The 24,531-nt window shown below is 42.6% G+C and overlaps 1 protein-coding gene across 1 annotated transcript in view; it reads right to left on the bottom strand.

Annotated features, from left to right (window-relative positions):
- plekhg3 (pleckstrin homology and RhoGEF domain containing G3) overlaps positions 1–24,531 on the bottom strand; it is a 119,294-nt gene that overhangs the window by 74,607 nt on the left and 20,156 nt on the right. Inside the window, exon 2 of the mRNA XM_071369502.1 lies at positions 22,769–22,836. Coding sequence (XP_071225603.1) covers positions 22,769–22,817 — 49 coding nt within the window. The 5' untranslated portion in view covers positions 22,818–22,836. The remainder of the gene's footprint in view (positions 1–22,768; positions 22,837–24,531) is intronic.

The raw sequence follows: 24,531 nt of genomic DNA, 5'->3' as shown, positions 1-24,531 counted from the left end.
GGTCCATACTGTACAGCAGTGGTTCCCAACCAGTTTCAGTTACTGTACAACCAACTGAATTTTACCCAGAGCTCCCCTGGGCTCCTGAGTGGCGCAGCGATCAGTGGGAACCACTGCTGTACAGTATGGGTTAAGGCCACACAATGGCATAATCACAATATATACAAGCTCTTGGACAATAACAATATACATTGTGGTATTTTTGCTGTTTAGTGAAGAGTACATAGACAAAGATGGTAACAGTTATGTCATCACATTTTTTATATTGTCGTACCGCCTGCCCCCATACTAAAGAATAAGCAGTACTGCCCTTTTGTGAGGGCGCTTGTTTATCCCATGGCTGGGTTTTCTGTCTTGGGCAGAAGCATAATGCCGGTCTGTTTGTAAAACACAAGGGTTCTCTTGAGGGGGTTTGCCTGGTGCACCACAACCAGAACAAAAGATCACCAAATCAGAGAATAGAACAACACAGTCCGTTCCACACAGCACTTCATCCACCGCTTCCTCCCTAGCCTGGTCCCTGGTTATTCTGTAGAGCCAACTCTTATGACAATAATCACTGGCGTTGGTCAGACTGGGTAAACAGATCTTGGACCAGGCTACTTCTTATTCCGCCCACCCTCTAATATGGCTATTGTTAACAAGCAAATTATATGCAAAGTGGATTTGGATTAACGTGCAGGGGATCAGACTCACGTGGTGTGTGGTTGGTTTTGTATCACCGTCAACACCTTTAATTGTGGTCATTCCTTTCTGAGAAAGGAGTCATTCAGTTTGAGCTTAATATCAGAAGCTGTATCCTAATTGGCATGTTTCACCCATTCCTCTCAGCTGATGTGTAGTGAAGTTTCTGGTGCAGACTAGCTGCCATGACATCACCAAGGTGGGTGCTAGCTAAACATCGGTGGTGGATGAGGTGAGTTACAGCGTAAAGCACTGTATAAATTAAATCCGGTCTTGTTATTATCACCATACAAAAGAACACCTGCAAGACAGTTTTCACATTTCGGTATTCTAACATGCTGAGAGGGATTATGCAAGATTAACTCCTCGTGTCCTCCTCGTGTCCAAATATTTGATTAATTTGTGGGCTGCGGACATGGCAGAATAACTGAGATTCCAGTCAGGAGTCATTCCAAACTCCTTATTGTAATTCTGCAAATTCCTGGTGAGTGTCTGTCTCTAGGGCTGTTAAGTAAAGTGGATGTCTGATGTGAAATGAGCAGTGGTGTAAAGTACTTAAGTAAAAATATTTTCTTTGGTATGTGTACTTTACTATTTATTTTTTGACAACTTTTACTTCACTACATTCCTAAATAAAATGTACTTTCTACATTTTCCCTGACACCCAAAAGCAGTCTTTATATTGTGACTACTTAGCAGGACAGGAAAATGGTCCAAATCACACACTTATCAACAGAACATCCCTGGTCATCCCTACTGCCTCTGATCTGGAGGACTCACTAAACACAAATGCTTTGTTTGTAAATTATGTCTCAGTGTGCCCCTGGCTATATGTAAATTTAAACAAAAAAAAGAACAAAAAAAGATTTATGAGGTTTGCTTAATATAAGCAAATTGACATGTATTTTTTATACTTAAGTATATTTAAAACCAAATACTTTTAATCAAATAGTATTTTACTGGGTGACTTTCACTTGAGTCATTTTCTAAGGTATCTCTACTTTTACTCAAGACAATTGGGTACTTTTTCCACCACTGGAAATAAGCCAGTTAGCTGGCCCCGCCCTCTGCCTCTCTTCGTGACTCCCTCCAGAAAACATGCCCTCACCAGGGAGGTAAGGCACAGCAACTGGGGCGAAGCTTTACCCCAGCCTCTCTGGGGCTTGTGTGGGCAACTAGAGATGTGCGTCGCTGGATTGTTGTGTTACACACTTAAAACAATAAATGATTCGTGCAGTGTTTCATGGCAGAATGGTGTGTGTGTGTGTATAAACCAAGTTCAGTGATAAAGTTGATGAGGTAGGTGCCTCAGTCCAACATCTCTTATAAAAGAACCATCACGAGGTCGTTAAATCCTCACAATTTGCATTTATAGTTTGTTTTGGAGGCAACCAAACATGGGAAGTAAATTACCCAAATGAGGATGAACACTGGGAATTAGGAATGCCATTGCCATTTTGCATCTCGTAATTTACCAGGTTCTTACCCCCAGGTACAAATTACGACAAAAGGCGCAGTACAGTACTCAGCCGATGCAACAAGTTCTTGATCATTGCCAGTAAAAAGAGGGCAGTCGTTCTTTTCACTCAGTGGTAAGGAACACTGCCTGCACTGCTCTGTGAGTGGACTTTATTTCATGTGTAAAAAACCCAAGAATCTCCACCTCTAAATCCATAATTATGACAATGACGTGCTTGGGAGTATTGTAGTCCAGATGCACTAAAATGGCCTGCTGGGTAATTTGACTACTTGGGGATTATAACTGAGTCATCCTTCTTTGCGTTCTTAATACCAATCCGCCCTCCCGCTACAACAGATAAAACACAAATGTGCTTGAGTGGCCTTTCATTTTTTAAAGGTCACATGCAGCCGTTTTTATCTCAATTTCAAATCATTTCTGGGTAACAATTAAGTACCTTAATGTGATACTTTTCAATGGAAATGGTCAAAAAGTAACAAAAATAGCTTCTTAGCAAAGAGCAATTTCTAAAGCTAGAATTTAGCTAGGACTGTCTGGTAGTGGTCTAATTGGAGAGGTGAAACCTGAAAACTAGCTATTATTGGCAGAGAGTTTAACTCTTTCTTATTGGTCTATTAACCAATTTACTGCTTGGTAATGTCACTAGGCAGGCCAAAACAGCCTGAAATATCTGGTAGTCTTTTCAAACAGCTCTTACACTAAAAGGACATTACCATAATTTTCACAATTTCACAGAATTATTCTAACCTCATAGTATGGAAGTATATATAAAAGACAGGAAAATCACATTTTTGACTGCACTGGGCCTTTAAGGGGAATCTCCTGACCATCTGTGGTAATGGGCTTACAACTCTACCGTTCACACAACAAGAGTGCAGCATCAACGCAAGTTTGTCCTCGCAGCCCAGCTAGATTATAAAGATATACTGTAGAACGAGGTTAATGCAACGTAGTAGACAAGAGTCGTTGTTAAGACCTTAACTGTTACCTCGTTGAAAAATAATGGTTCTGATAAAGTCATTGACAGTCTTCGGAACAGACCTTCCAAATGAATAGTAAACCAGGGAGTCCTTTTTACCACACAAATATAGAAAACCAAAAGAGAATGTTTCCATTTTTCCTGCATCAGATGGATACAGGATTAGACAACCTATTATATAATGTACAGTTTTCAACTTTTAATGTATGTGTGTCAGACCACCGTGTGACCCAAAACAACTACTGATGACACACACAAAATACGTAGCCTGCTCCCAGATCTGTTTGTGCCATCATGCCAACTCCGCATCACGTATTGTCATGCCAAACCGGTTTGTCTCGACAATGAGCAAGAGTTGTCAAGAGCACAAACAGACCTGGAATCAGGCTACAAAGTAGGTGTTTTAAGTATATGACCTCAGCACTAACGTTGCTCTACCTGCATCCAGGATGGACGTAATGGGATGAACTTTGTTGAAATAGTTTTTGGCACTTGCAGAACAGTGTGGGTCAGTGACGGTAGGGTGAGGACAACTGACCCTCGTAGGACTGTCTCTCAGAAAGGGACATGTTCATCTCTTGGAGTCATTCCCAGTCTACTGTCCCTATTCTTGCTCAGACCAATGGGGCCAGATTAACCTAATCCTTGCTGCTAGGTGAGGTCAAGAGACCGGCTCTTGATCCTGATGCAGTGGTGTCCCCTGGGCAAGGGCCCACTAGTAGCTACTGAAAAAGCCATCGGCTTTCAAATAAACTGTAACCTTGGCACACTCCTAGGCTCACAGCATTCCCTCACTTGGTTCACTTCACCGTGAGTGGTAGCATATGAGACACAGTAAGTATAGGAGACGGGGGGACAGACAGAACTATAAAACGTCAATGAATGCAGACATCAAAGCCAAAGTATAGCATTTCAAAGTGAGAAGGAATGTGTAGGAGCTCTTTTTTGGGGTCCCCACAAACCAAGACACATTTCTCGAGGAAGAGACAGATGATTGTGACTCGTAACTCTTGGCAAAAGGAAGGATCTCCAACTAGGGCTTCCTAATAGAGTCAAAAGTGGCCCTGAAACGCCTACCGTGGCCCTGAAACGCCTACCGTGGATCTAAATTTCAGCTGGGAAGACCATTACTGCTCAGATGCATGTGGATCCCTGTGGCGAACACGCATTGGTTATATTAGTTAATAGTTATGAAGTGCGTGATTATTTATTTTCTTCACCCGGCCTGCACCTCGCTAACTCAGGTGTGGGTTTTCCTATTCCAGGAAAAACACTCAAACAGCCCTATTATGAGCGACCTCTGCCCTGAGGGCTGGCCTAGGAGCTGTAGAACATAGGTGAACTCTCCAACTGCACTGTGTGTCCTGCGACTGCTACCAGCTGACAGGAAAACAAAAACAGATTACCACTAAATCTTATTTCCTCTCACAATGATCTAATGCGAGTTAAAAACCCTGGCTTGGTCCTATAAAATAAAAAAAGCCTGCCTAAAATTGGAACTGGGCTCATACATGACTTATTCATGAACATTTCTGATCATCTGTTGATACGGTTCATACATTGCAAATGATAAGCGCATCAATGTTCCAGGGCCAGTGTTTACAGACACTAAAAAACAGACACTAAAAAACCTTATAGTCTTTACAGCCTAGAACCAATGCTGCTTTCATCACAGTGTGCCACAGAGGCTGACCTTAGTGGTAACCATCGACTTGCTTTTTTCCGCTCTCTAATTCAATTCTCAAACTGCGGTCCCATTTTGTTCCAAATTCCACAAATATTATTTTTGGGCAGTTAGGCAGTGACTCCATTTTCACATTCACCTTTACATTTGAACTAATAACTGATCATGCATTAGAATGATAGGATGATCTATAGATGGATCGGTCAAGGTAATACCGAAGGAGGTGTGGCACTGTTACTTAACACTGTAACTAAGAGGGTCTCGGACCCTGAACATGTGACCCGAGATTAGCGACTTAGAGTAAAGTTACAACTGGAATCCACAGACAAAAGGCTGGTGTGTGACAGACTCCAGACAGCAGATACTCCATGACCTTGACTATCTTGTTATAAATTGCTCCTTGTCCTCTACACAGGTAGTTTAGAAGTACAATATGCTGCTGGATGGTGGGATCATTTATCACCATCTGCATTATTTACCAGACAGTAGGCTGGCTCTCTGAAGTCACATAGATGGCCTCGTCACTCTCTTTTTTACATGATTTTATATTAAGCGCTCTTACAAAACCTCACGCCGTACCAAACGTCCGTTAACGACCTTTAGACGTACACTGCAGGTCAAAAGTTTGCGAACACCTACAGTACTCACTCAAGGGTTTTTCTTTATTTTTACTATGTTCTACATTGTAGAATAAAAAATAAATAAATAACACATATGGAATCAGGTAGTAAGCAAAAAAAAAGTGTTAAAACAAATCTAAATATATTTATTTGAGATTCTTCTTTGCCTTGATGACAGATTTGCACACTATTGGCATTCTCTCAACTAGCTTCATGAGGTCGTCACCTCTCTCAACTAGCTTCATGAGGTCGTCACCTCTCTCAACCATCAAGCGCTATGACAAAACTGGCTCTCATGAGGACCACCATAGGAATGGAAGACCCAGAGTTACCTCTGCTGAAGAGGATACGTTCATTAGAGTTACCAGCCTCAGAAATTGCAGCCCAAATAAATGCTTCAGAGTTCAAGTAACAGACACATTTCAACATCAACTGCTCAGAGGAGACTGTGTGATTCAGGCCTTCATGGTCAAATTGCTGCAAAGAAACCACTACTAAAGGAAACAAATAAGAAAATTGAGACTTGCTTGGGCCAAGAAACACGAGCAATGGACATTTGTCCTTTAGTCTGGATTCCAAATTGGAGATTTTTGGTTCGAACCACCGCGTCTTTGTGAGACGCGGTGTGGATGAACGGCTGATCTCCACATGTGTATTTCCACTGTAAAGCATGGAGGAGGTGTTATGGTGTGGGGGTGCTTTGCTGGTGACACGGTCTGTGATTTATTTAGAATTCAAGGCACACTTAACCAGCATGGCTACCACAGCATTCTGCAGCGATACACCATCCCATCTGGGTTGGGCTTAGTGGGACTATCATTTGTGTTTCAACAGGACAATGACCCAACACACCTCCAGGCTGTGTAAGGGCTATTTAACCAAGAAGGAGAGTGATGGAGTGCTGCATCAGATGACATGGCCTCCACGATCCCGACCTCAACCAAATTGAGATGGTTTTAGATGAGTCGGACCGCAGAGTGAAGGAAAAGCAGCCAATGAGTGCTCAGCATATGTGGGAACTCCTTCAAGACTTTTGGAAAAGCATTCCAGGTGAAGCTGTTTTAGAGAATGCCAAGAGTGTGCAAAACTGTCATCAAGGCAAAGGGTGGCTAGTTGAAGAATCTCAAATATATTTTGATTTATTTAACACTTTTTTGGTTACTACATGATTCCATATGTGTTATTTCATAGTTTTGTTGTCTTTACTATTAGTATACAATGTTTAAAAATAAAAAATAAAAATAAAGAATAACCCTTGAATGAGCAGGTGTTCTAAACATTTTGACTGGTAGTGTACGAGATACCATACCCGGTCTCAGGGATGGCTAACTCTGGAAATCCCTCTGGTCTCCTCAGAGTTAGATAAAACTGCTTTTAATTTATTTGCACCCCATGTATAGAACAATGTACAGAGTTCCTTACAACAGGATCTTATGGTGCCTCTTAGGCAGTCCTACATGTTGATTGGGGACCTCCTTGCTTATGAATGTGATTGTTTTTCTTGAATGTATTTGTATTCTATTGTATTTTGTAAATCGTGTATATGCAGGGCTCCCTTGAGAAAGAGACCCTGGCCTCAATGGGACTCCCTGTTAAACAAAGCAAAACAATTATAATACAAAGATAAATCCTCTCTAAGGGACACGTAACTGTCTGACAGTGTTTTCTTTTTACAAATATATTTTTTGTGAGACAAGGGCATCAATGAACTAAACATGTGATATTTTCACATACAAATTGCCACTTTTTAGGGGTTTTCTTGTAGGATTAGTTGTAGTCTTGTAAACCAAATAGGTAGCATAATCACAATTCATTAAAGCATGCTGAATATGACTAATGAATAATGTAAAGTTGATAAAACCCCACATCAACTTAGTGATTTGCTCACTATGAGGCTTACCATCACAAACAAATACATTTTTAAAAGGATAACAAGTTCCATATACATAACAGAAGCTTCCCATTAGTGGAATCAAATATTTAAAAAGGGTACATTCAATGTCCTTAAAAATGACTACAAACCTTAATATCCTTCCTCTGGAAAAACTCCCAAGAAAAATCCTTCAAAAATCGTGATTGATGTCTTTAAAACATAATCAAATCCCTCTTTTATGAAAAATGTTCAACCCTCACAGCATTCCCATTCATCAAATCAGATTGTCTGTATCCTCAGCCAAAACACACCTGCCTCCCTTCGCTGGTGGAAAAACTTCTATCCAATTAGTGTTAGTTCAGAGGGAAGTGACAGCATAAAGCCTGCGGTCTGTACTGATCTGCAGGCAGGCTAGAGGTTCCACTCACACTGACTGCAGTCGTAGACAGCTCAGTACAGCGGCAGCCAGCCTATCCCTACTCTCCTGAAAATGTCTGGAAGGTTAGGGCTTGTAAAAAAACAACAGTGCATTATGTATCTTAAAGTGTGATGTGGAGGATATATGTCTAAGTGTTTACAAGGTCACAAACTAGAAGGAATGGTGGTGGGGAAAAAAATCGAATTTGACTCAATTATTTAGTCAAATTCTTAGTCTAACAATATACTGTAGTGTGGTTTGGCATTAAGAGACAGGGTTGTTAGCAGAGGCACTTACAGTAGCCTGCTGTAATCAGATAAGCAGGACACCAGTGAAGTGCAGCCAGCAAACTCCCCCTGGTGCATTCCTTTAACAGTACAGTGGAGCTTCTAAGTAACTTGGTATTCGTACATAACACACATCAGACGCAATATTACATTATTTATGTACAATTACCTAAATAGTACATCTGAGTGAGGTATCACATGAGTGTACTGCAGAACAAATATCCTATTTCATGGCCAAATATTATCCACTTGACTCACCCAATCAGAGAATGCAATATTAATATATTAATGCAATATATTCTATATAAAATCACATCAGAACAATTCATCCATGTTAGAGTGTAGAAGAATGAGGAAAACATTTGCCATGAGCAAAATGTATGTCCCTGTACATCCTACCTAACTTTCCATTGGGTCTGTTAATGGCTCCTGTTTACACTCACAACATACTAGAAGTACTAGAAGGCTTGTATAGTACAGCCTGCCCACCAAAGCCACTTAAACCATTTACCTACTTTAAGTCTCTCGCTCTCTCTCTCTCAGCAACATAAGTTCACTGCCACAGACACCATTGATTGGTCAAAACATTGAGTCTCCAAACGGTTCAAGCACACAGAGGGGGGCAAAAACTCCCTTCACCTTGTGTACCAACAGTACACAATTCACAGCGCTGTGTGTTGCTAGTTGCTGTCAACTGCAGCCTCTCCCAAAAACCACAGCAATCCTTGCTGACTTGATAAGTAGCAGTGTAAGCAACATAAACAGTGTGAACATGATATACTATAATATACCATGCTAACAGTTCTCTGGGCATTCAAATGTCTGAGCTGAACAGTTTGGGGTTCAAAAACTGCTTTCCAACCATGTATCATGTCATGTATGCTTTGCAACCTAATAGTCTGGGCAGCAGTACACACTTTATTTCTGACTGGAACTGAATATACAGAATATCTGCAAAGGGGCTTTAAATATGAGGTGCCATGAACTTTGGATTCTCAGAGCTGGTGAGCCTGTTTGGACAAGAAGCCTGGTTTCATTTATACGTCTGATTGATTAAAAACGATATCAGAGATAATCCTCCCTGAAAGCACGTGTTCCACCGCAGTTGAGACTAAGACTTACAATAGATATGAACCTATGAATATTTGAGCTAGTGGGCTCTCAGACCTACTCCACAGCCAAACCGAATTTGGTCTATGTTCTTTCCATGTCTGGATGTAAGTGTGGAGCATTCTCCTGCCAGGGAGAAAACTGGATGGGCTCTAGAGACTGTAAAAACAAGCCATGGTACATACTGTACAGTATAGTGGTCAGATGTGTATCGAATTTCATGTCAGTCTTTGCCGCCGTGAGGACGTAGGAACATCGTCAGGGCGTCTAATTTTACTTTTTTTTCTTGATCTCTTACATTCTTCCTCGATACTATCCTGACCACCCACCCACTCTTTGGAAACCTTGGTGATGAGCTGATGATTGCTTGGAAGACGCTTGCTGGGTTTGTGTAATGAAAGAAAGCAGTCTGACAGGCATCGTGCTGGGCTATCGCTCAAACAAATCATCCCTCGGCCCGAGGATGTATCTGCGGAATGCCCTCCTCCCTGCGTCTCATGGGCCAGGTGATGCTATGAGATGAGGTATCTACGGAATGCCCTCCTCCCTGCGTCTCATGGGCCAGGTGATGCTATGAGAGGAGGTATCTGCGGAATGCCCTCCTCCCTGCGTCTCATGGGCCAGGTGATGCTATGAGAGGAGGTATCTGCGGAATGCCCTCCTCCCTGCGTCTCATGGGCCAGGTGATGCTATGAGATGGATGGAGAACCAGAATTCAGTCTTCACTCCATGTTATCAGAGGCAACCCACAGCAACACACTGGGACTATCATACAAAACAGGTTAACACAGTAACCAAGACTGCCAAATTGATCAAAAGAGTGAAACACAGTGTAGGGAAATTGGTCTAGTTTGAAGGGTATTTTGTCATAATTCAGGCCAACATTCAGTTTCAGTGAGGGGAAGACTTATCTCCGTCTCTTCTGTGGCATTTTCACACATTCTGCTTTACCCTGCATTGATTAAGCTCTCTGAATTCTGTAGAGTGGTTATAGTGGGCTAGCTAATCAGCTCCATTTCAGATGAAAATGCAACGTCTGGCATAATGTCACCAAAACACTCTAGGTAAAAGGTGCTGATCTTTAATCTCCTTTCAAATGTGCTGAGAAAACATTCCCGGAGCAGGCATTTAACCAGCCAACAAAATGTTCTCAAACATAATGTGCATTAATAATTCTGTTAATGCCATTTATCTAACCAAATTCCAATGTCAAGAGGAGACCTTGGACTGAGCTTATGTCATTTTCGCACCTTCACTGCAGACAATTCGACAGTTGGAGCCTTAAGTCTTAACTGAGGGAAACTCAACCTGGGGACCTAGTCATCAACTAGTCATCAACCTGGGGGGGCCTAGTCATCAACCTGGGGGGGCCTAGTCATCAACCTGGGGGCCTAGTCATCAACCTGGGGGGGCCTAGTCATCAACCTGGGGGGGCCTAGTCATCAACCTGGGGGGGGCCTAGTCATCAACCTGGGGGGGGCCTAGTCATCAACCTGGGGGGGCCTAGTCATCAACCTGGGGGGGCCTAGTCATCAACCTGGGGGGGCCTAGTCATCAACCTGGGGGGGCCTAGTCATCAACCTGGGGGGGCCTAGTCATCAACCTGGGGGGGCCTAGTCATCAACCTGGGTGCCTAGTCATCAACCTAGGCCTACTTTCAGGGTATTGAATAGGCCTACTGGCAACAATTCATGCACCTCTTTAATGAAGTGAAGCAAATTTAAAATAAGCAAATCAGTATTTTTAACTTCCCATCAATGCTGTTCTATGTTTCTGCAAGGCATTTTATTCAGACATTTATTTACTGAAGAAGCCCATTGAAACCAAATCAAAGCTTATTGGTCGTGTACACAGATTTGTCGGTGTTATCGCAGGTGCAGTGAAAAGCTTGTGTTTCTAGCTCCAACAGTGCAGCAATAATACCTAGCAATACGCCTATAATCAAAAAAGTAAAAAAATAAAGAAATTAAGAAATATCAGAATGAGCAAAGACATAGTCCGGAATATAAATACATACACTGAGTGTACAAAACATTAAGAACACCTTCCTAATATTGAGTCGCACAACAACCTCTTGCCTTCAGAACAGCCTCAATTCGTCAGGGAATGGACTCTACAAGGTGTTGAAAGCGTTCCACAGGGATGCTGGCCCATGTTGACTCTAATGCTATCCCACAGTTGTGTCAAGTTGGCTGGACGTCCTTTGGGCGATGGACCATTCTTGATACACACGGGAAACTGTGGGGAAACTCAGCAGCGTTGCAGTTCTTGACACAAACCAGTGCGCCTGGCACCTACTACCATACCCAGTTCAAAGGCAATTAAATATTTGTCTTGCCCATTTACCCTCATTGGCAAACATACACAATCCATGTCTCAAGGCTTAAAAATCATTGAACCTGTCCCCTCCCCTTAATCTACACTGATTGAAGTGGATCTAACAAGTGACATCAATAAGGGATCATAGCTTTCACCTGGATTCACCTGGTCAGTCCGTATTGGAAAGGGCAGGTGTTCTTAATGTTTTGTATACTCCGTGTGCATGAGTGCACGCACGCACCGCACACATACCCGAAAGTATGTGGACATCTTCTCGTCGAACATTAATATGGAGTTGATCCCCCCACTTTGCGGCCATAACAGCCTCCACTCCTCTGGGAAAGCTTTCCACTAGATTTTGGATCATTGCTTCAGGGACTTGCTTACATTCAGCCATAAGAGTATTAGTGAGGTAGGGCACTGATGTTGACCGATTAGGTCTGGCTCGCAGTCGGCGGTCCAATTCATCCCAAAGGTTTTCGATGGGGTTGAGGTCAGGGCTCTGTGCAGGCCAGTCAAGTACTTCCACACCGAGCTCGACAAACCATTTCTGTATGGATCTTGCTTTGTACACATGGGCAATGTCATACTTAACAGGAAAGGGCCTTCCCCAAACTGTTGCCGCAAAGTTGGAAGCACAGAATTGTCTAGAATATAATTTTATGCTGTAGCATTAAGATTTCCCTTCACTGGAACTAAGGGGCCTAGCCAGAACCATGAAAAACAGCCCCAGACCATTATTCCTTCTCCACCAAACTTTACAGTTGAAACTATGCATTCGGGCATGTAGTGTTCTCCTGGCATCAGCTAAACCCAGATTCGACCATTGAACTTCCAGATGGTTAAGCGTGATTCATCACTCCAGAGAACGTGTTTCCACTGCTCCAGAGTCCAAGGGCGGCGAGCTTTACACCACTCCAGCCGATGCTTGGCATTGAGCATTATGATCTTAGGCTTGTGTGCGACTGCTCGGCCATGGAAACCCATTTCATGAAGCTTCCGACGAACAGTTCTTGTGCTGACATTACTTCCAGAGAGAGTTTGGAACTCGGTAGTGAGTGTTGCAGAGGACAGCCGTTTTTTTATGCGCTACGCATTTCAACACTCAGCGGTCCCATTCCGTGAGCTTGTGTGGCCTACCACTTCGCAGCTGAGACATTGTTGCTCCTAGATGTTTACACTTCACATTAGCGCTTACAGTTGACCTGGGCAGCTCTAGCAGGGCAGACATTTTATGAACTGACTTGTTGGAAAGATGGCATCCTGACGGTGATACGTTGAAAGTCACTGAGCTCTTCGGTAAGGCCATTCTACTGCCAATTGTCACGACGTTGGCTTGATGGGGAAGTTTATGACCCCCAAAAATACCTTTCCCCTTTCTCCTCTCTCTAGTCTACCGATGTGACTATTGAAAAGCCCTTTGTTAACATGGAGGGTCTGGTGACATCAAAAGATGGGAAACGGAACCATATTTCGGTAATCCAACCAGTTGAAAATATGCGTTGGTACTTGGTACTCTCAGATCAGTTGTTGTCTGAGACATTATTACTAATGACAGGAGGACAAACTCTAATCTTGGAAAGTCGACACATTCTAGTTATCAGATTCAGATGGAATTGTTGTGCAATTTAAATGTTTAAATATGAAACTATTTGTGAAAATATTAAATGTAATTTTAGCTTCTTAATGAGAACGGTTTGTCAGAAGAACACCACTCTGCTCACTCAGAGGCCCCGCCCATGTGAACAGACACTGGGTGTAAACTATGAAACACAGCCCTCTCCCAATCCAATATAAGCCCCTTGACAAAAATGTAACTTTCTGTTCCGAGGACTTTAGGGCGACGGTCCTACGTTAAAAGGGCTCAGATAACAACCTGTTCCAAGGACGTGCGGACTGGCAGTCCCCACGTTGAAAGGACAAAGACCACCTACAGAACTAAAACAACATCAGCAAGACCCTAATGCAATTGGCATCGAATTTCAATGTGAAGGTGACAACCTACAAGCCGGAAGGATGAATTTCAACTATACCAGCCAGAATATAGCATGAGCTTAAAGTATGGCAACTTGGTATGAACATTGAACTCTTATTCACTAAAGAAGTGCTACCCCCTCCGCCCGCTAAACGTGGGCTAGGAGAGGACGGACAGAGTATCCATTCTACCACGCTCCAGTTCACCACTAGACAGTCTTCAGAGGACCAGAGATCCATGCTGGACAACCCAGCCTATGATCTACGATAATTTACCGAAGCGCAGCTCAGAGTAAATATTTATTGCATTTTCCTTTTTCAAATGGGCGGTAATTTAGAATAAGATACTGTATAAGATAGCATAGCTTCTCCCTTTGTTCCTCAGTCTTCCCGCTCTTTCACTCAAACCCAACCCCCTTTCCTTTGTGTAACCAGCCATCATGTCGGCTCCGTCCACCAGGGACGTTTTCTTTATGACATAATTTGTAATCAATGTATGATCCATTCTGTGTGATTTTTTTGGTATTTAGTAAATAAATAATTAAACCAACTTTTTGTATTGCTGATTCAACTTGTTAGCCAGGGTTCGTGAAGATAACCAAGAATTTACAACTTTCAGATTAGACTAAATAAAATGACGATTAAATATTGACTGCTACTGATGTAAAAGATTACTAGGTCTTTAAGAGTTTATTCGGAAGATAACAGCTCTATAAACATTCTTTCATGGTGCCCGACTTTCTAGTTAATTACATTTACCTGATTAGCTTAAATCAGGTAATATTAATTACAGAGAAATGATTTTATAGAATAGCATGTCATATCACTTAATCCGGCATAGCTGAAGCACAACACAATGTTTGTCTATGGAGATTGCATGGCTGCATGCCCAATTTTATACGCCTGTCAGCAATGGGTGTGGCTGAAATAGCCGAATCCACTAATTTGAAGGTATCCACATACATTTGTATATATAGTGTAAGGCAGCAAGTCACACAAAGAGAGGGGAACAGCATGCACTCAGGATGTACAGACTCCTGAGGGATTCACAGGCTGCAGAGTCACTACCAGTGGCAAATGTCTTTATAGTGTACAACATTATGCAGCCAAATAGTTAACCTAGTTATTAAACACACTGAGTGCTGAGCAGACAGTTGAAGACAATCACAGACTTATAATAAAACAGATTTTACAGGAGAAATACTAGAATACAAATTACATTCATACTGGCCCTCTGCATTAGGTCTCTCTCTGCAATTACCAACACTAAGAGGTCGAGATTAAGAGTGTAAACCAGCCTCAAGGCACCAACTATCATTCATGCAGACGTTCCACCGACATGAATAATAACACACAACCTTAAATGGATGTCATAAATTCACTTCCAGACAATAATCTCATCAGAACACGCTCTTCGGGCCTGGAGGTGAGCCAATGAGAATATTCTGTAGTTGGAGCACTGTTCTATACAATCTCCCTACAAAGATGTTATTGTATTTCACTTTTTTTAAATCTAAAAGTATGAGCTCACCTCTCTTCACCTTTCAGCTAAGTGTATGTGGTGACAGAACTAGAAGCATTCCAGTGTTCCAGACTCCCTGTCCGTCTGTCTTCAGCTAGGAACCATTACAATGCCCATACCTCCCCCCTGGCTGCATTAAAAACAGGACAGGTCACTAGGCTCTCTCTGTAAAGCAGACAACAGGACAGATCACAAGGCTCTCTGTAAAGCAGACAACAGGACAGGTCACTAGGCTCTCTCTGTAAAGCAGACAACAGGACAGGTCACTAGGCTCTCTCTGTAAAGCAGACAACAGGACACTAGGCTCTCTCTGTAAAGCAGACAACAGGACAGGTCACTAGGCTCTCTGTAAAGCAGACAACAGGACAGGTCACTAGGCTCACTCCGTAAAGCAGACAACAGGACAGGTCACTAGGCTCGCTCCGTAAAGCAGACAACAGGACAGGTCACTAGGCTCGCTCCATAAAGCAGACAACAGGACAGATCACTAGGCTCTCTGTAAAGCAGACAACAGGACAGGTCACGAGGCTCTCTCTGTAAAGCAGACAACAGGACACTAGGCTCTCTGTAAAGCAGACAACAGGACACTAGGCTCTCTGTAAAGCAGACAACAGGACAGGTCACTAGGCTCTCTCTGTAAAGCAGACAACAGGACAGGTCACTAGGCTCACTCCGTAAAGCAGACAACAGGACAGGTCACTAGGCTCACTCCGTGAAGCAGACAACAGGACAGGTCACTAGGCTCGCTCCGTAAAGCAGACAACAGGACAGGTCACAGGACTTTCTCTGTAAAGCAGACAACAGGACACTAGGCTGTGTTAGGAAAGGGAAAGGAAAAGGGAAAGGGGGATACCTAGTCAGTTGTACAACTGAATGCATTCAACTGAAATGTGTCTTCTACATTTAACCCAACCCCTCTGAATCAGAGAGATCCGGAGGACTCCCTTCAAATCGACATCCACGTCTTCAGCGCCCGGGGAACAGTGGGTTAACTGCCTTGCTCAGGGGCAAAAATGACATCCAGCAACCTTTCGGTTACTGGCCCAGCAACAGTTCAGAGTGCTGCACTTTTCACAAATATTCTAAGCTACAAAAAAACAGAAGTACGGAAGACAAGCTTCACTGATGGCAATCATTTTAGAACTTGTAAGGATCAGCAAACTACATGTAGACCCACCTGTCGGGAAAAATAACATTAGGCCTCATGCTGACAAATAACATGTTCTCAATGAAGGAGGAGAAAGACACCAGCTGGTGTCTAAAAATTAGGCTTGGGAGGTATACCGAATATTCAGTATACTGGGTATTTGGAAAATAGCCACAGGATGGTTTTCCAATACTGTTGAAACTATTTCTTTTAAGTTTTTCAATACATTTTACTATTTGTAGCTACTTTTTAAACAAATCCCTGCAGTCAACTTGTGAAATAGGTTAGGAGATAAAGCAGATTGCGTTCTTAATTTCACCTGTCACAATATAAAGCTCACCGTAGTTCCCAGGAACAGTTGAGCTAGTCACGTGTTTGTTTGTAAATAGCAGGAGAAAACAGGAGAAAGCGGGAGCAGGTGAGTCCAGCTGTGTATTGACAGAGGTTGTGTTTAATTTTGAAAGTCAGTGTTTTTTGCCTCAATAGAGTGATCAGGGACGTGCAACTATAGTTTTCCTTCACAGAAAATACATTAGTGCAACACATTTGGCAGAAAATAGCTACATTTTCATCAGATCACAACAGAAGTGCAACGCTATTTGCGAGCCGTTTCAGGAAGCTAGGCGTATGTCACACGTCACCACCACAGATAGAACAATGACCGATATTTCACCGGATGTATAAAATGTCAAGCCACCGCTTGGCGTTTCCACTCACTACCAAATATGGTAATGAGAGGAAGCCCAGTGTCCGGAGAAGACGGAATGAGATGGATTTTGGCCGACATCCTGCAAATGTTCTCGTCGATGAAACATTTGATCTCAATACAGTTTTCTTTTCTCAAAAACTAGAATCTGTTACAAACAGAGTGGACACATTTTTGTAGACTTTACCCTCTGACAAAGTTTTTTAAAATTGCATTGCTTAGAAGGAGTGCAAAGGCGAATTTTAGTTACAGTATTGCACACTTCACAGAGTAGGTGATCCCTAACGGAAATACGCAAATGTATGCTTGAACGCTCCAATACAATCTCACTAGCTCGTGCTTGGCTCTGCCCACCTTGCTTGTTCTGCCCACTAGGACTAATTTGTTCCCATTGAAAATGACAGGCTGAGGTCCATCTTGGGTTAGTTATAAAACATTGTCCTCTGGTATTGTGCCTGGCAGACCATGCACAAACTCCATCAGTCTGGACCGTCCCTTCATGATCACAGGCCACACCAAGTTTGCCCCCGACTGGTGCTACGGCCTCATCAAGCTGCGCTTCAGACAGACCAGAGTGAACACTGTCAGAGATTCCAGGTGTGGTGAAGGACAACACTGACAGGGGTCAACATCCCGCAGCTGGTTGGACTGGAGGATGGCACGGTAATGGTGGAAAGATATGGCTGGCAACAACACCTGACTCCGTACTTCAGGCCGCTGCCACATATCAAGCAGTACCAGCACTTCAGGTGAATATCATTTTAATTGTATAAGGTTATCATTATCTAACCTTGGGAGGTGAATTGATGTTATGCAAGGTTGTAAATGTCTTACATTTTTTGGGGACTATTTTCGTGTTTTACAGCGTCGATGCTCTGGAGCCTGGTGTTGTTGTCGCCAAGGAGCGTTGGGACTCAATCAAGTTTCAGCTGCTGCACACTGCTGGCATCCTTCCTCCCATAGATGGTCTGCCTGTACAAGCACCACCTGGACTGGACACAACTAAACAAACGTATCACCTTTGAGAAGATCAGGGAGTTTTGCGACAGAGGCCATGGACATCACATGCCCCTCACCAAAGTCAAGGGCAGGACCGAGACAGGCTCTCTGCATATAGATTCCGTTGTTCAAGGGTGGGGCAGACGGACCAGTTCATTACATCATCCGATCTATCTGCAGTGACTCTATGCACATTCACATTACTTTTTCCTAACACACACACACACATACGTTGCTGCTACTATTTTTCCCGTGCTGTTCAGCCACTTTATCCCTGATTGTATGCGTATAACTACCTCATCTATCACCAGGATCTCTGATATGGTTATTGATATGGTTCTTGTATATTATTTTGTTCTTTCTCTACTGACACGGTTTTTTGATCTGGACACTTTCTAGTTTTGATATCGGAATTATAGGACTATTTCTCTCTAAACCATTTGTATTTCATATACCTTTGACTATTGGATGTTCTTATAGGCACTTTAGTATTGCCAGTGTAACAGTATAGCTTTCCGTCCCTCTCCTCACTCCTACCTGGGCTCGAACCAGGAACACATCGACAACAGCCACCCTTGAAGCAGCGTTACCCATCGCTCCACAAAAGCCGCGGCCCTTGCAGAGCAAGGGGAACAACTACGCCAAGTCTCAGAGCGTGTCACGCCCTGGCCTTAGTTATCTTTGTTATCTTTATTATTTTGGTTAGGTCAGGGTGTGACGGGGGTGGTTTGTGTGTTTTTGTCTCGTCTAGGGTGTTTGTACTGTCTAGGTTTTTTTTGTAGATTTATGGGGTGTGTTTATTCTAGGTGTTTATGTAAGTCTATGGTTGCCTAGATTAATTGAGAACCAGAGGCAGGTGTTTATCGTTGTCTCTGATTGGGAACCATATTTAGGCAGCCATGTTCTTTGGGTATTTTGTGGGTGATTGTTTCCTGTGTCAGTGTTTGTGCCACACGGGACTGTTTCGGTTTGTTCACATTTATTGTTTTTGTATTTGTGTTCATGTTCAGTTTTCCCTGTTAAAACATGGACACCTACCACGCTGCGTATTGGTCCGATCCTTGCTACACCTCTTCAGAGGAAGAAGAGGAAGACAGCCGTGACAGAGCGAGTGACGTTTGAAACGCTATTAGCGCGCACCCCGCTAACTAACTAGCCATTTCACATCGGTTACACCAGCCTAATCTCGGAAGTTGATAGGCTTGAAGTCATAAACAGCGCAATACGCTGCTGGCAAAACGCACGAAAGTGCTGTTTGAATGAATGCTTACGAGCCTGCTGGTGCCTACCATCGCTCAGTCAGACTGCTCTATCAAATCAAAGAGTTAATTATAACATAATAACACACAGAAATACGAGCCATAGGTCATTAATATGGTCGAATCCGGAAACTATCATCTCGAAAACAAAACGTTTATTCTTTCAGTGAAAAACCGTTCCGTATTTTATCTAACGGGTGGCATCCATAAGTCTAAATATTCCTGTTACATTGCACAACCGTCAATGTTATGTCATAATTACGTAAAATTCTGGCAAATTATTTCGCAACGAGTCAGGCGGCCCAAACTGCTGCATATACCCTGACTCTACGTGCAATGAACGCAAGAGAAGTGACACAATTTCACCTGGTTAATATTGCCTGCTAACCTGGATTTCTTTTATTTAATATATACTTCTGTGTATTGATTTTAAGAAAGACATTGATGTTTATGGTTAGGTACAGTCATGCAACGATTGTGCTTTTTTCTAAACTGCGCTTTTGTTAAATCATCCCCCGTTTGGCGAAGTTGGCTGTCTTTGTTAAGAAATAGTCTTCACACAGTTCGCAATGAGCCAGGCGGCCCAAACTGCTGCATATACCCTGACTCTGTTGCAAGCGTAGTGACACAATTTCCCTAGTTAAAATAAATTCATGTTAGCAGGCAATATTAACTAAATATGCAGGTTTGAAAATATATACTTCTGTATTGATTTTAAGAAAGGCAATGATGTTTATGGTTAGGTACACATTGGAGCAACGACAGTCCTTTTTCGCGAATGCGCATCGATTATATGCAACGCAGGACACGCTAGATAAACTAGTAATATCATCAACCATGTGTAGTTAACTAGTGATTATGATTGATTGTTTTTTATAAGATAAGTTTAAATGCTAGCTAGGAACTTACCTTGGCTTCTTACTGTATTCGCGTAACAGGCAGGCACCTCGTGGAGTGCAATGTAAGGCAGGTGGTTAGAGCGTTGGACTAGTTAACCGTAAGGTTGCAAGATTGAATCCCCGAGCTAACAAGGTAAAGATCTGTCGTTCTGCCCCTGAACAAGGCAGTTAACCCACCGTTCCTAGGCCGTCATTGAAAATAAGAATGTGTTCTTAACTGACTTGCCTAGTTAAATAAAGGTGTAAAAATACATTTTTAAAAACGGCCAAATCGGTGTCCAAAAATACTGATTTCCGATTGTTATGAAAACTTGAAATCAGCCCTAATTAAATCGGCCATTCTGATTAATCGGTCGACCTCTAGTCTGGAAGAAACCCGGCACTATCCCTACAGTGAAGCATGGTGGTGGCAGCACTGGGCGACTAGTCAGGATCGAGGTAAAGATGAACAGATCAAAGTACAGAGAGATCCTTGATAAAAACCTGCTCCAGAGCACTCAGGACCTCAGACTGGGATGAATGTTAACCTTCCAAACAGGACTACGACCCTAAGCACACAGCCAAGACAACACAGGAGTGACTTCGGGACAAGTCTCAATGTCCTTGAGTGGCCCAGCCAGAGCCCGGACTTGAACCCGATCGAACATCTCTGGAGAGACCTGAAAATAGCTGTGCAGCAACGCTCCCCATCCAACCTGATAGAGCTTGAGAGGATATGCAGAGAATAATGGGATTAACTCACGAAATACGGGTGTGCCAAGCTTGTAACGTCATACCCAAGAAGACTCAATGCTGTAATCGCTGCCAAAGGTGTTTCAACAAAGTACTGAGTAAAGGGTCTGAATACTTATGTAAATGTGATATCAGTTGTTGTTGTTTTTTTTAAATAAATAAGCAAATATTTAAAAAACAGTTTTTGCTTCATCATTATAGGTATTGTTTGTAGATTGATGACGGAAAAAAACGATTTAATCAATTTTAGAATAAGGCTGTAATGTAACAAAATGTGGAAAAAGTCTTGGGGTCTGAATACATTCCCAAAACACTGTATATGTATAACTTTATGAGCTGGATTGCCTGTCTTTGCAATTAGCTTATTTTGGTTTGGTTTAGTTAGCAGCCTCCATTGAAATTCACTATTACTCTGGTAATAGATGCCCAATGGGCTTTTTTGCATTTGTTGGCAGCCCCTTGTGTACTAAACTCGTAATACCGTATATCCCGGTATGAGAGAAGGACGGTATGACGATATGTAAATCTGGATACAACCCAACCCTACTATGATAAATTATCTCTGGGAATGTACCATATGTGTGTGTGTGTGGGGGGGGGGGGGGGGAGAATACAGGTGTGACTGTATAGTGGTTTGTCCGACTGAGTTAAGATGAACTCCACTAAGACTTACAACTTTGAGGAGTGCCGTAATGAAGTCAGATGATAAAAACACGAGACCCTAACGCCAATCCTTCACATCTGTTAAAACAGGCAAACCCCCCCCCCCCTTTTTTTTACCGAACATGTAAAAATACAAGAACTGCAGCCACAAAAGTTCCACACTTTGTTCATGGCCTCATCCAATCCAGGGAACACAAAATCTGTGTTGTCTAAAGCCAATGATGTTGTAATAACAGTTGTAATAAAAACAAACAAAAATCTATAATATTCTGTGCTTTAAAATGTTTAAATCTAACCAGATTCCTTTATAGTGCATGGGACCAGGGCACAGAAAGAACACCATTGTGAGAAACTCAGACCCTGGAAAAGGATTTATGTGACTAATGATTGAGCCGGTTCCCTCCACTGCCACACAGCACCAGAGAGAGAGAGAGAAGAATGGAAGTACACAGTGCAGACACCACACAATCACCACTGTTGTACTGGACACTTCATAAGGATTCAGATTCCCTACCCTTCTCCTTGAAGTTTCCTATTCAACCTGCCACAACTCTGGTTGTATCCCAAATGGCACCCTATTCCCTATGGGTCCTGGTCAAAGGTAGTGCACAATATTCGAAATAGGGTGCCATTTAATTACTTAGATAGATGGGAAAAGTGCTTATTGTTGCAGGTGCGTGGGAATAATGCAATCGCGTCATAGAAAAGACAAAACCAGCACACTGGTCTTGCTTGTTTCATTTTGAATTAAAACAAGTGGTATGAGCAAGAGCAGAGTGCGGGTTTCTCTTTTCTTTGAAGGACACGGCCTGCGTGAACAGAACAGATTAACTTCATTGCCAGGCCAGCTGTATGATGTAAAAAGAACATTCAAGAAGAGAGTGTGGGAGAGAAAATAGTCTCCCTAGCTTCCTGGTAAATGGCTGGCATCTATTTGGAGTTCAGGAACCGAAATGTCAGGAGGCAGACAAAGAAGAAGACACTCAGAATGCACAGTTCAGCGGAAGATTCTAAGCTCTTCAATATTCCATCATTGCTTTAAACCGGACAGTAAACTTGGGCTTTCACATTTGCAAGCAAATGTGCTTGGTTGAACAAGAGTATTATAATAGTATAATTCATACACTAACCTCTCTGGGAGATTTGTGATTCAATGAAGGTCCCCTCAATAAACGCCTATATTTTTAGCGGGACGAGACAAGTAGACGCAGTATGAAAAAGAAACTGCTGGCTAGGGCCTCTACAGCAAATATATTTCCCTGTCGACAACTCATTTTAGAAATTCTCACTTGATGCGTCTCCCAGAAAATGTGGTAACCAGTTTTGAGAAATCACAAACATCCCAGTATAGTCTTCGTATATCTTTAAAATGATTATATCTTTAAGAAGCAGGAGAACAGTGAGTTGTCTTACCTTCACCCATTGGGACTTCATAGGTGGCGTTGAGAGATCCCTCTGGCATGGCACTGCGGCCTCGGGAACTGCAAGAACACATGATGATGCAGGATTAGGACAGAGAATGAAAGCCCTCGTCAGATCCCCCTGTCAAGAGACTAGAGGACCACAGTTAAAAATCACCCATCTTGTGACATACTACTGCTGTGCACAGCTGCTGACCACAGTCTTGACAGCTCATCAATCCCACAACGCACCATTACAGGAAGTGCCATAATCCTCCTTTCCTCCAAAAGAGGAAGTACAGCTCTGCTCACTAAGGTAATTGTGTGTGGGAAAGTCGTCAGTTGTCATTTGAAACAAAATGTGTTTTTTTACGGTGTAGGTGTTATCTTAGCTGCTGTGGCCTGGAAAAGCACTAGAAACTGAGATATCATGTTATTCCAGCTGGACATTTTTAACAGACAAAGAAAAATCGTACCTAGACTGATTTATGGAGAACTCTAGACAGAACTTGGATATATCATCGCCACTCAACATTGCAAATCATGCAGGTGTTTCAGCGAGCCGGTTTAACAGCTCCCCTAACTCCTAACCCTGCTGAACACAGCAGGACAAATTCAACTTAACCTCAGCATGTATTAGAAAGAAAATAAGTTCAAACTCCTGTTAATAATTGCCTCAAGCTGCCGCGAAGTTATTTTTATTGCACAAACTTTTAAAAGTTTATAAAATAGCTCTAATGATTTGTAACTTGGCAAAGAATGCCCGCTCAGCAATATAATATATAAATTGACTCCCATTTAAAACAAATCCTAAAATAAACCAAAGATGTGGATCCCACGGGCCACGGCAGGCCAAACTTTCCTTGGACACAAAAGGTGTTTGCCAACCTAATTAGTACATATTAAATAGTCAGTATATAATTACTGTGGTCCAATGTGCCTCTTCAAGTGGTCTGAGAAAACAGATTCCACCAATGTCTTTATGGTTCTTCCTACGTCTTGAATGTCCACCAGACTACTTACAACCTTAGGGGGCATTCAATAGAATCCAAGAAGTGAATCCATCTCACATCTTCAAGGGTCTTTAAGCTGTTACTTCATGCCACTAATGCCAGGCTTTCCAACCACAAACTAAAGTTTACTTTTCTAACAGTCCCATCTTCCGTGGTGTGACAGACCACACGGTAGAAAGAAGCTTCTTGTAAGGTATTGTCCATGACTTCTGGCTTTGTCTGTCTGGGTGGTTGTCTCAGTCCACAGCTCTATTCACACTGCGCAAGTTTGGCAAACCACTACATTTTCCACACACAGGACTAACTCCACAGGGCAAGAAAGCAATAAATTAGGGGCACTGACACAGCTACTTCTCCAATCCAAATTTCCTCACTCCTCCCTTCACAGTCATTTAAAAGGTTGAGGGCACAGTGGACTGACGCAGTCAGGCCCTCAGTGAGCTCAAAGCACCGTTGCCCTTGTGTAAGGTGGGTCTGCAGGCAGCCTATTCATCTGTTATGCTTGCGGTGCAGCCAAGGCAATTATAGTGGGCAGATATATTTACTTATCACACCTTTAAAACACGTTCTGCTTGCTCTCGCCTCAGACAACTCTGAACAGCACTAAACCATTAAAGTAAATTGTTACAGAAAGCAGTGCTTGACTTGGACTGAAATAGGTGCCAGTACTCATGTTGGGTGCCAGGGCTGTTTATATTTAGGTTCAGGAGCTCCACTAAACTTGAACTAATATTCTATAAGAGGAACAGGAGCTCAAGCAGAA

This window comes from Salvelinus alpinus, chromosome 27 (genome assembly GCF_045679555.1).
Source record: "Salvelinus alpinus chromosome 27, SLU_Salpinus.1, whole genome shotgun sequence".
NCBI classification, from domain to species: domain Eukaryota; kingdom Metazoa; phylum Chordata; class Actinopteri; order Salmoniformes; family Salmonidae; genus Salvelinus; species Salvelinus alpinus.
Note: the sequence above shows the minus strand (reverse complement) of the source record. Positions and strands in the feature narration are given on the sequence as shown.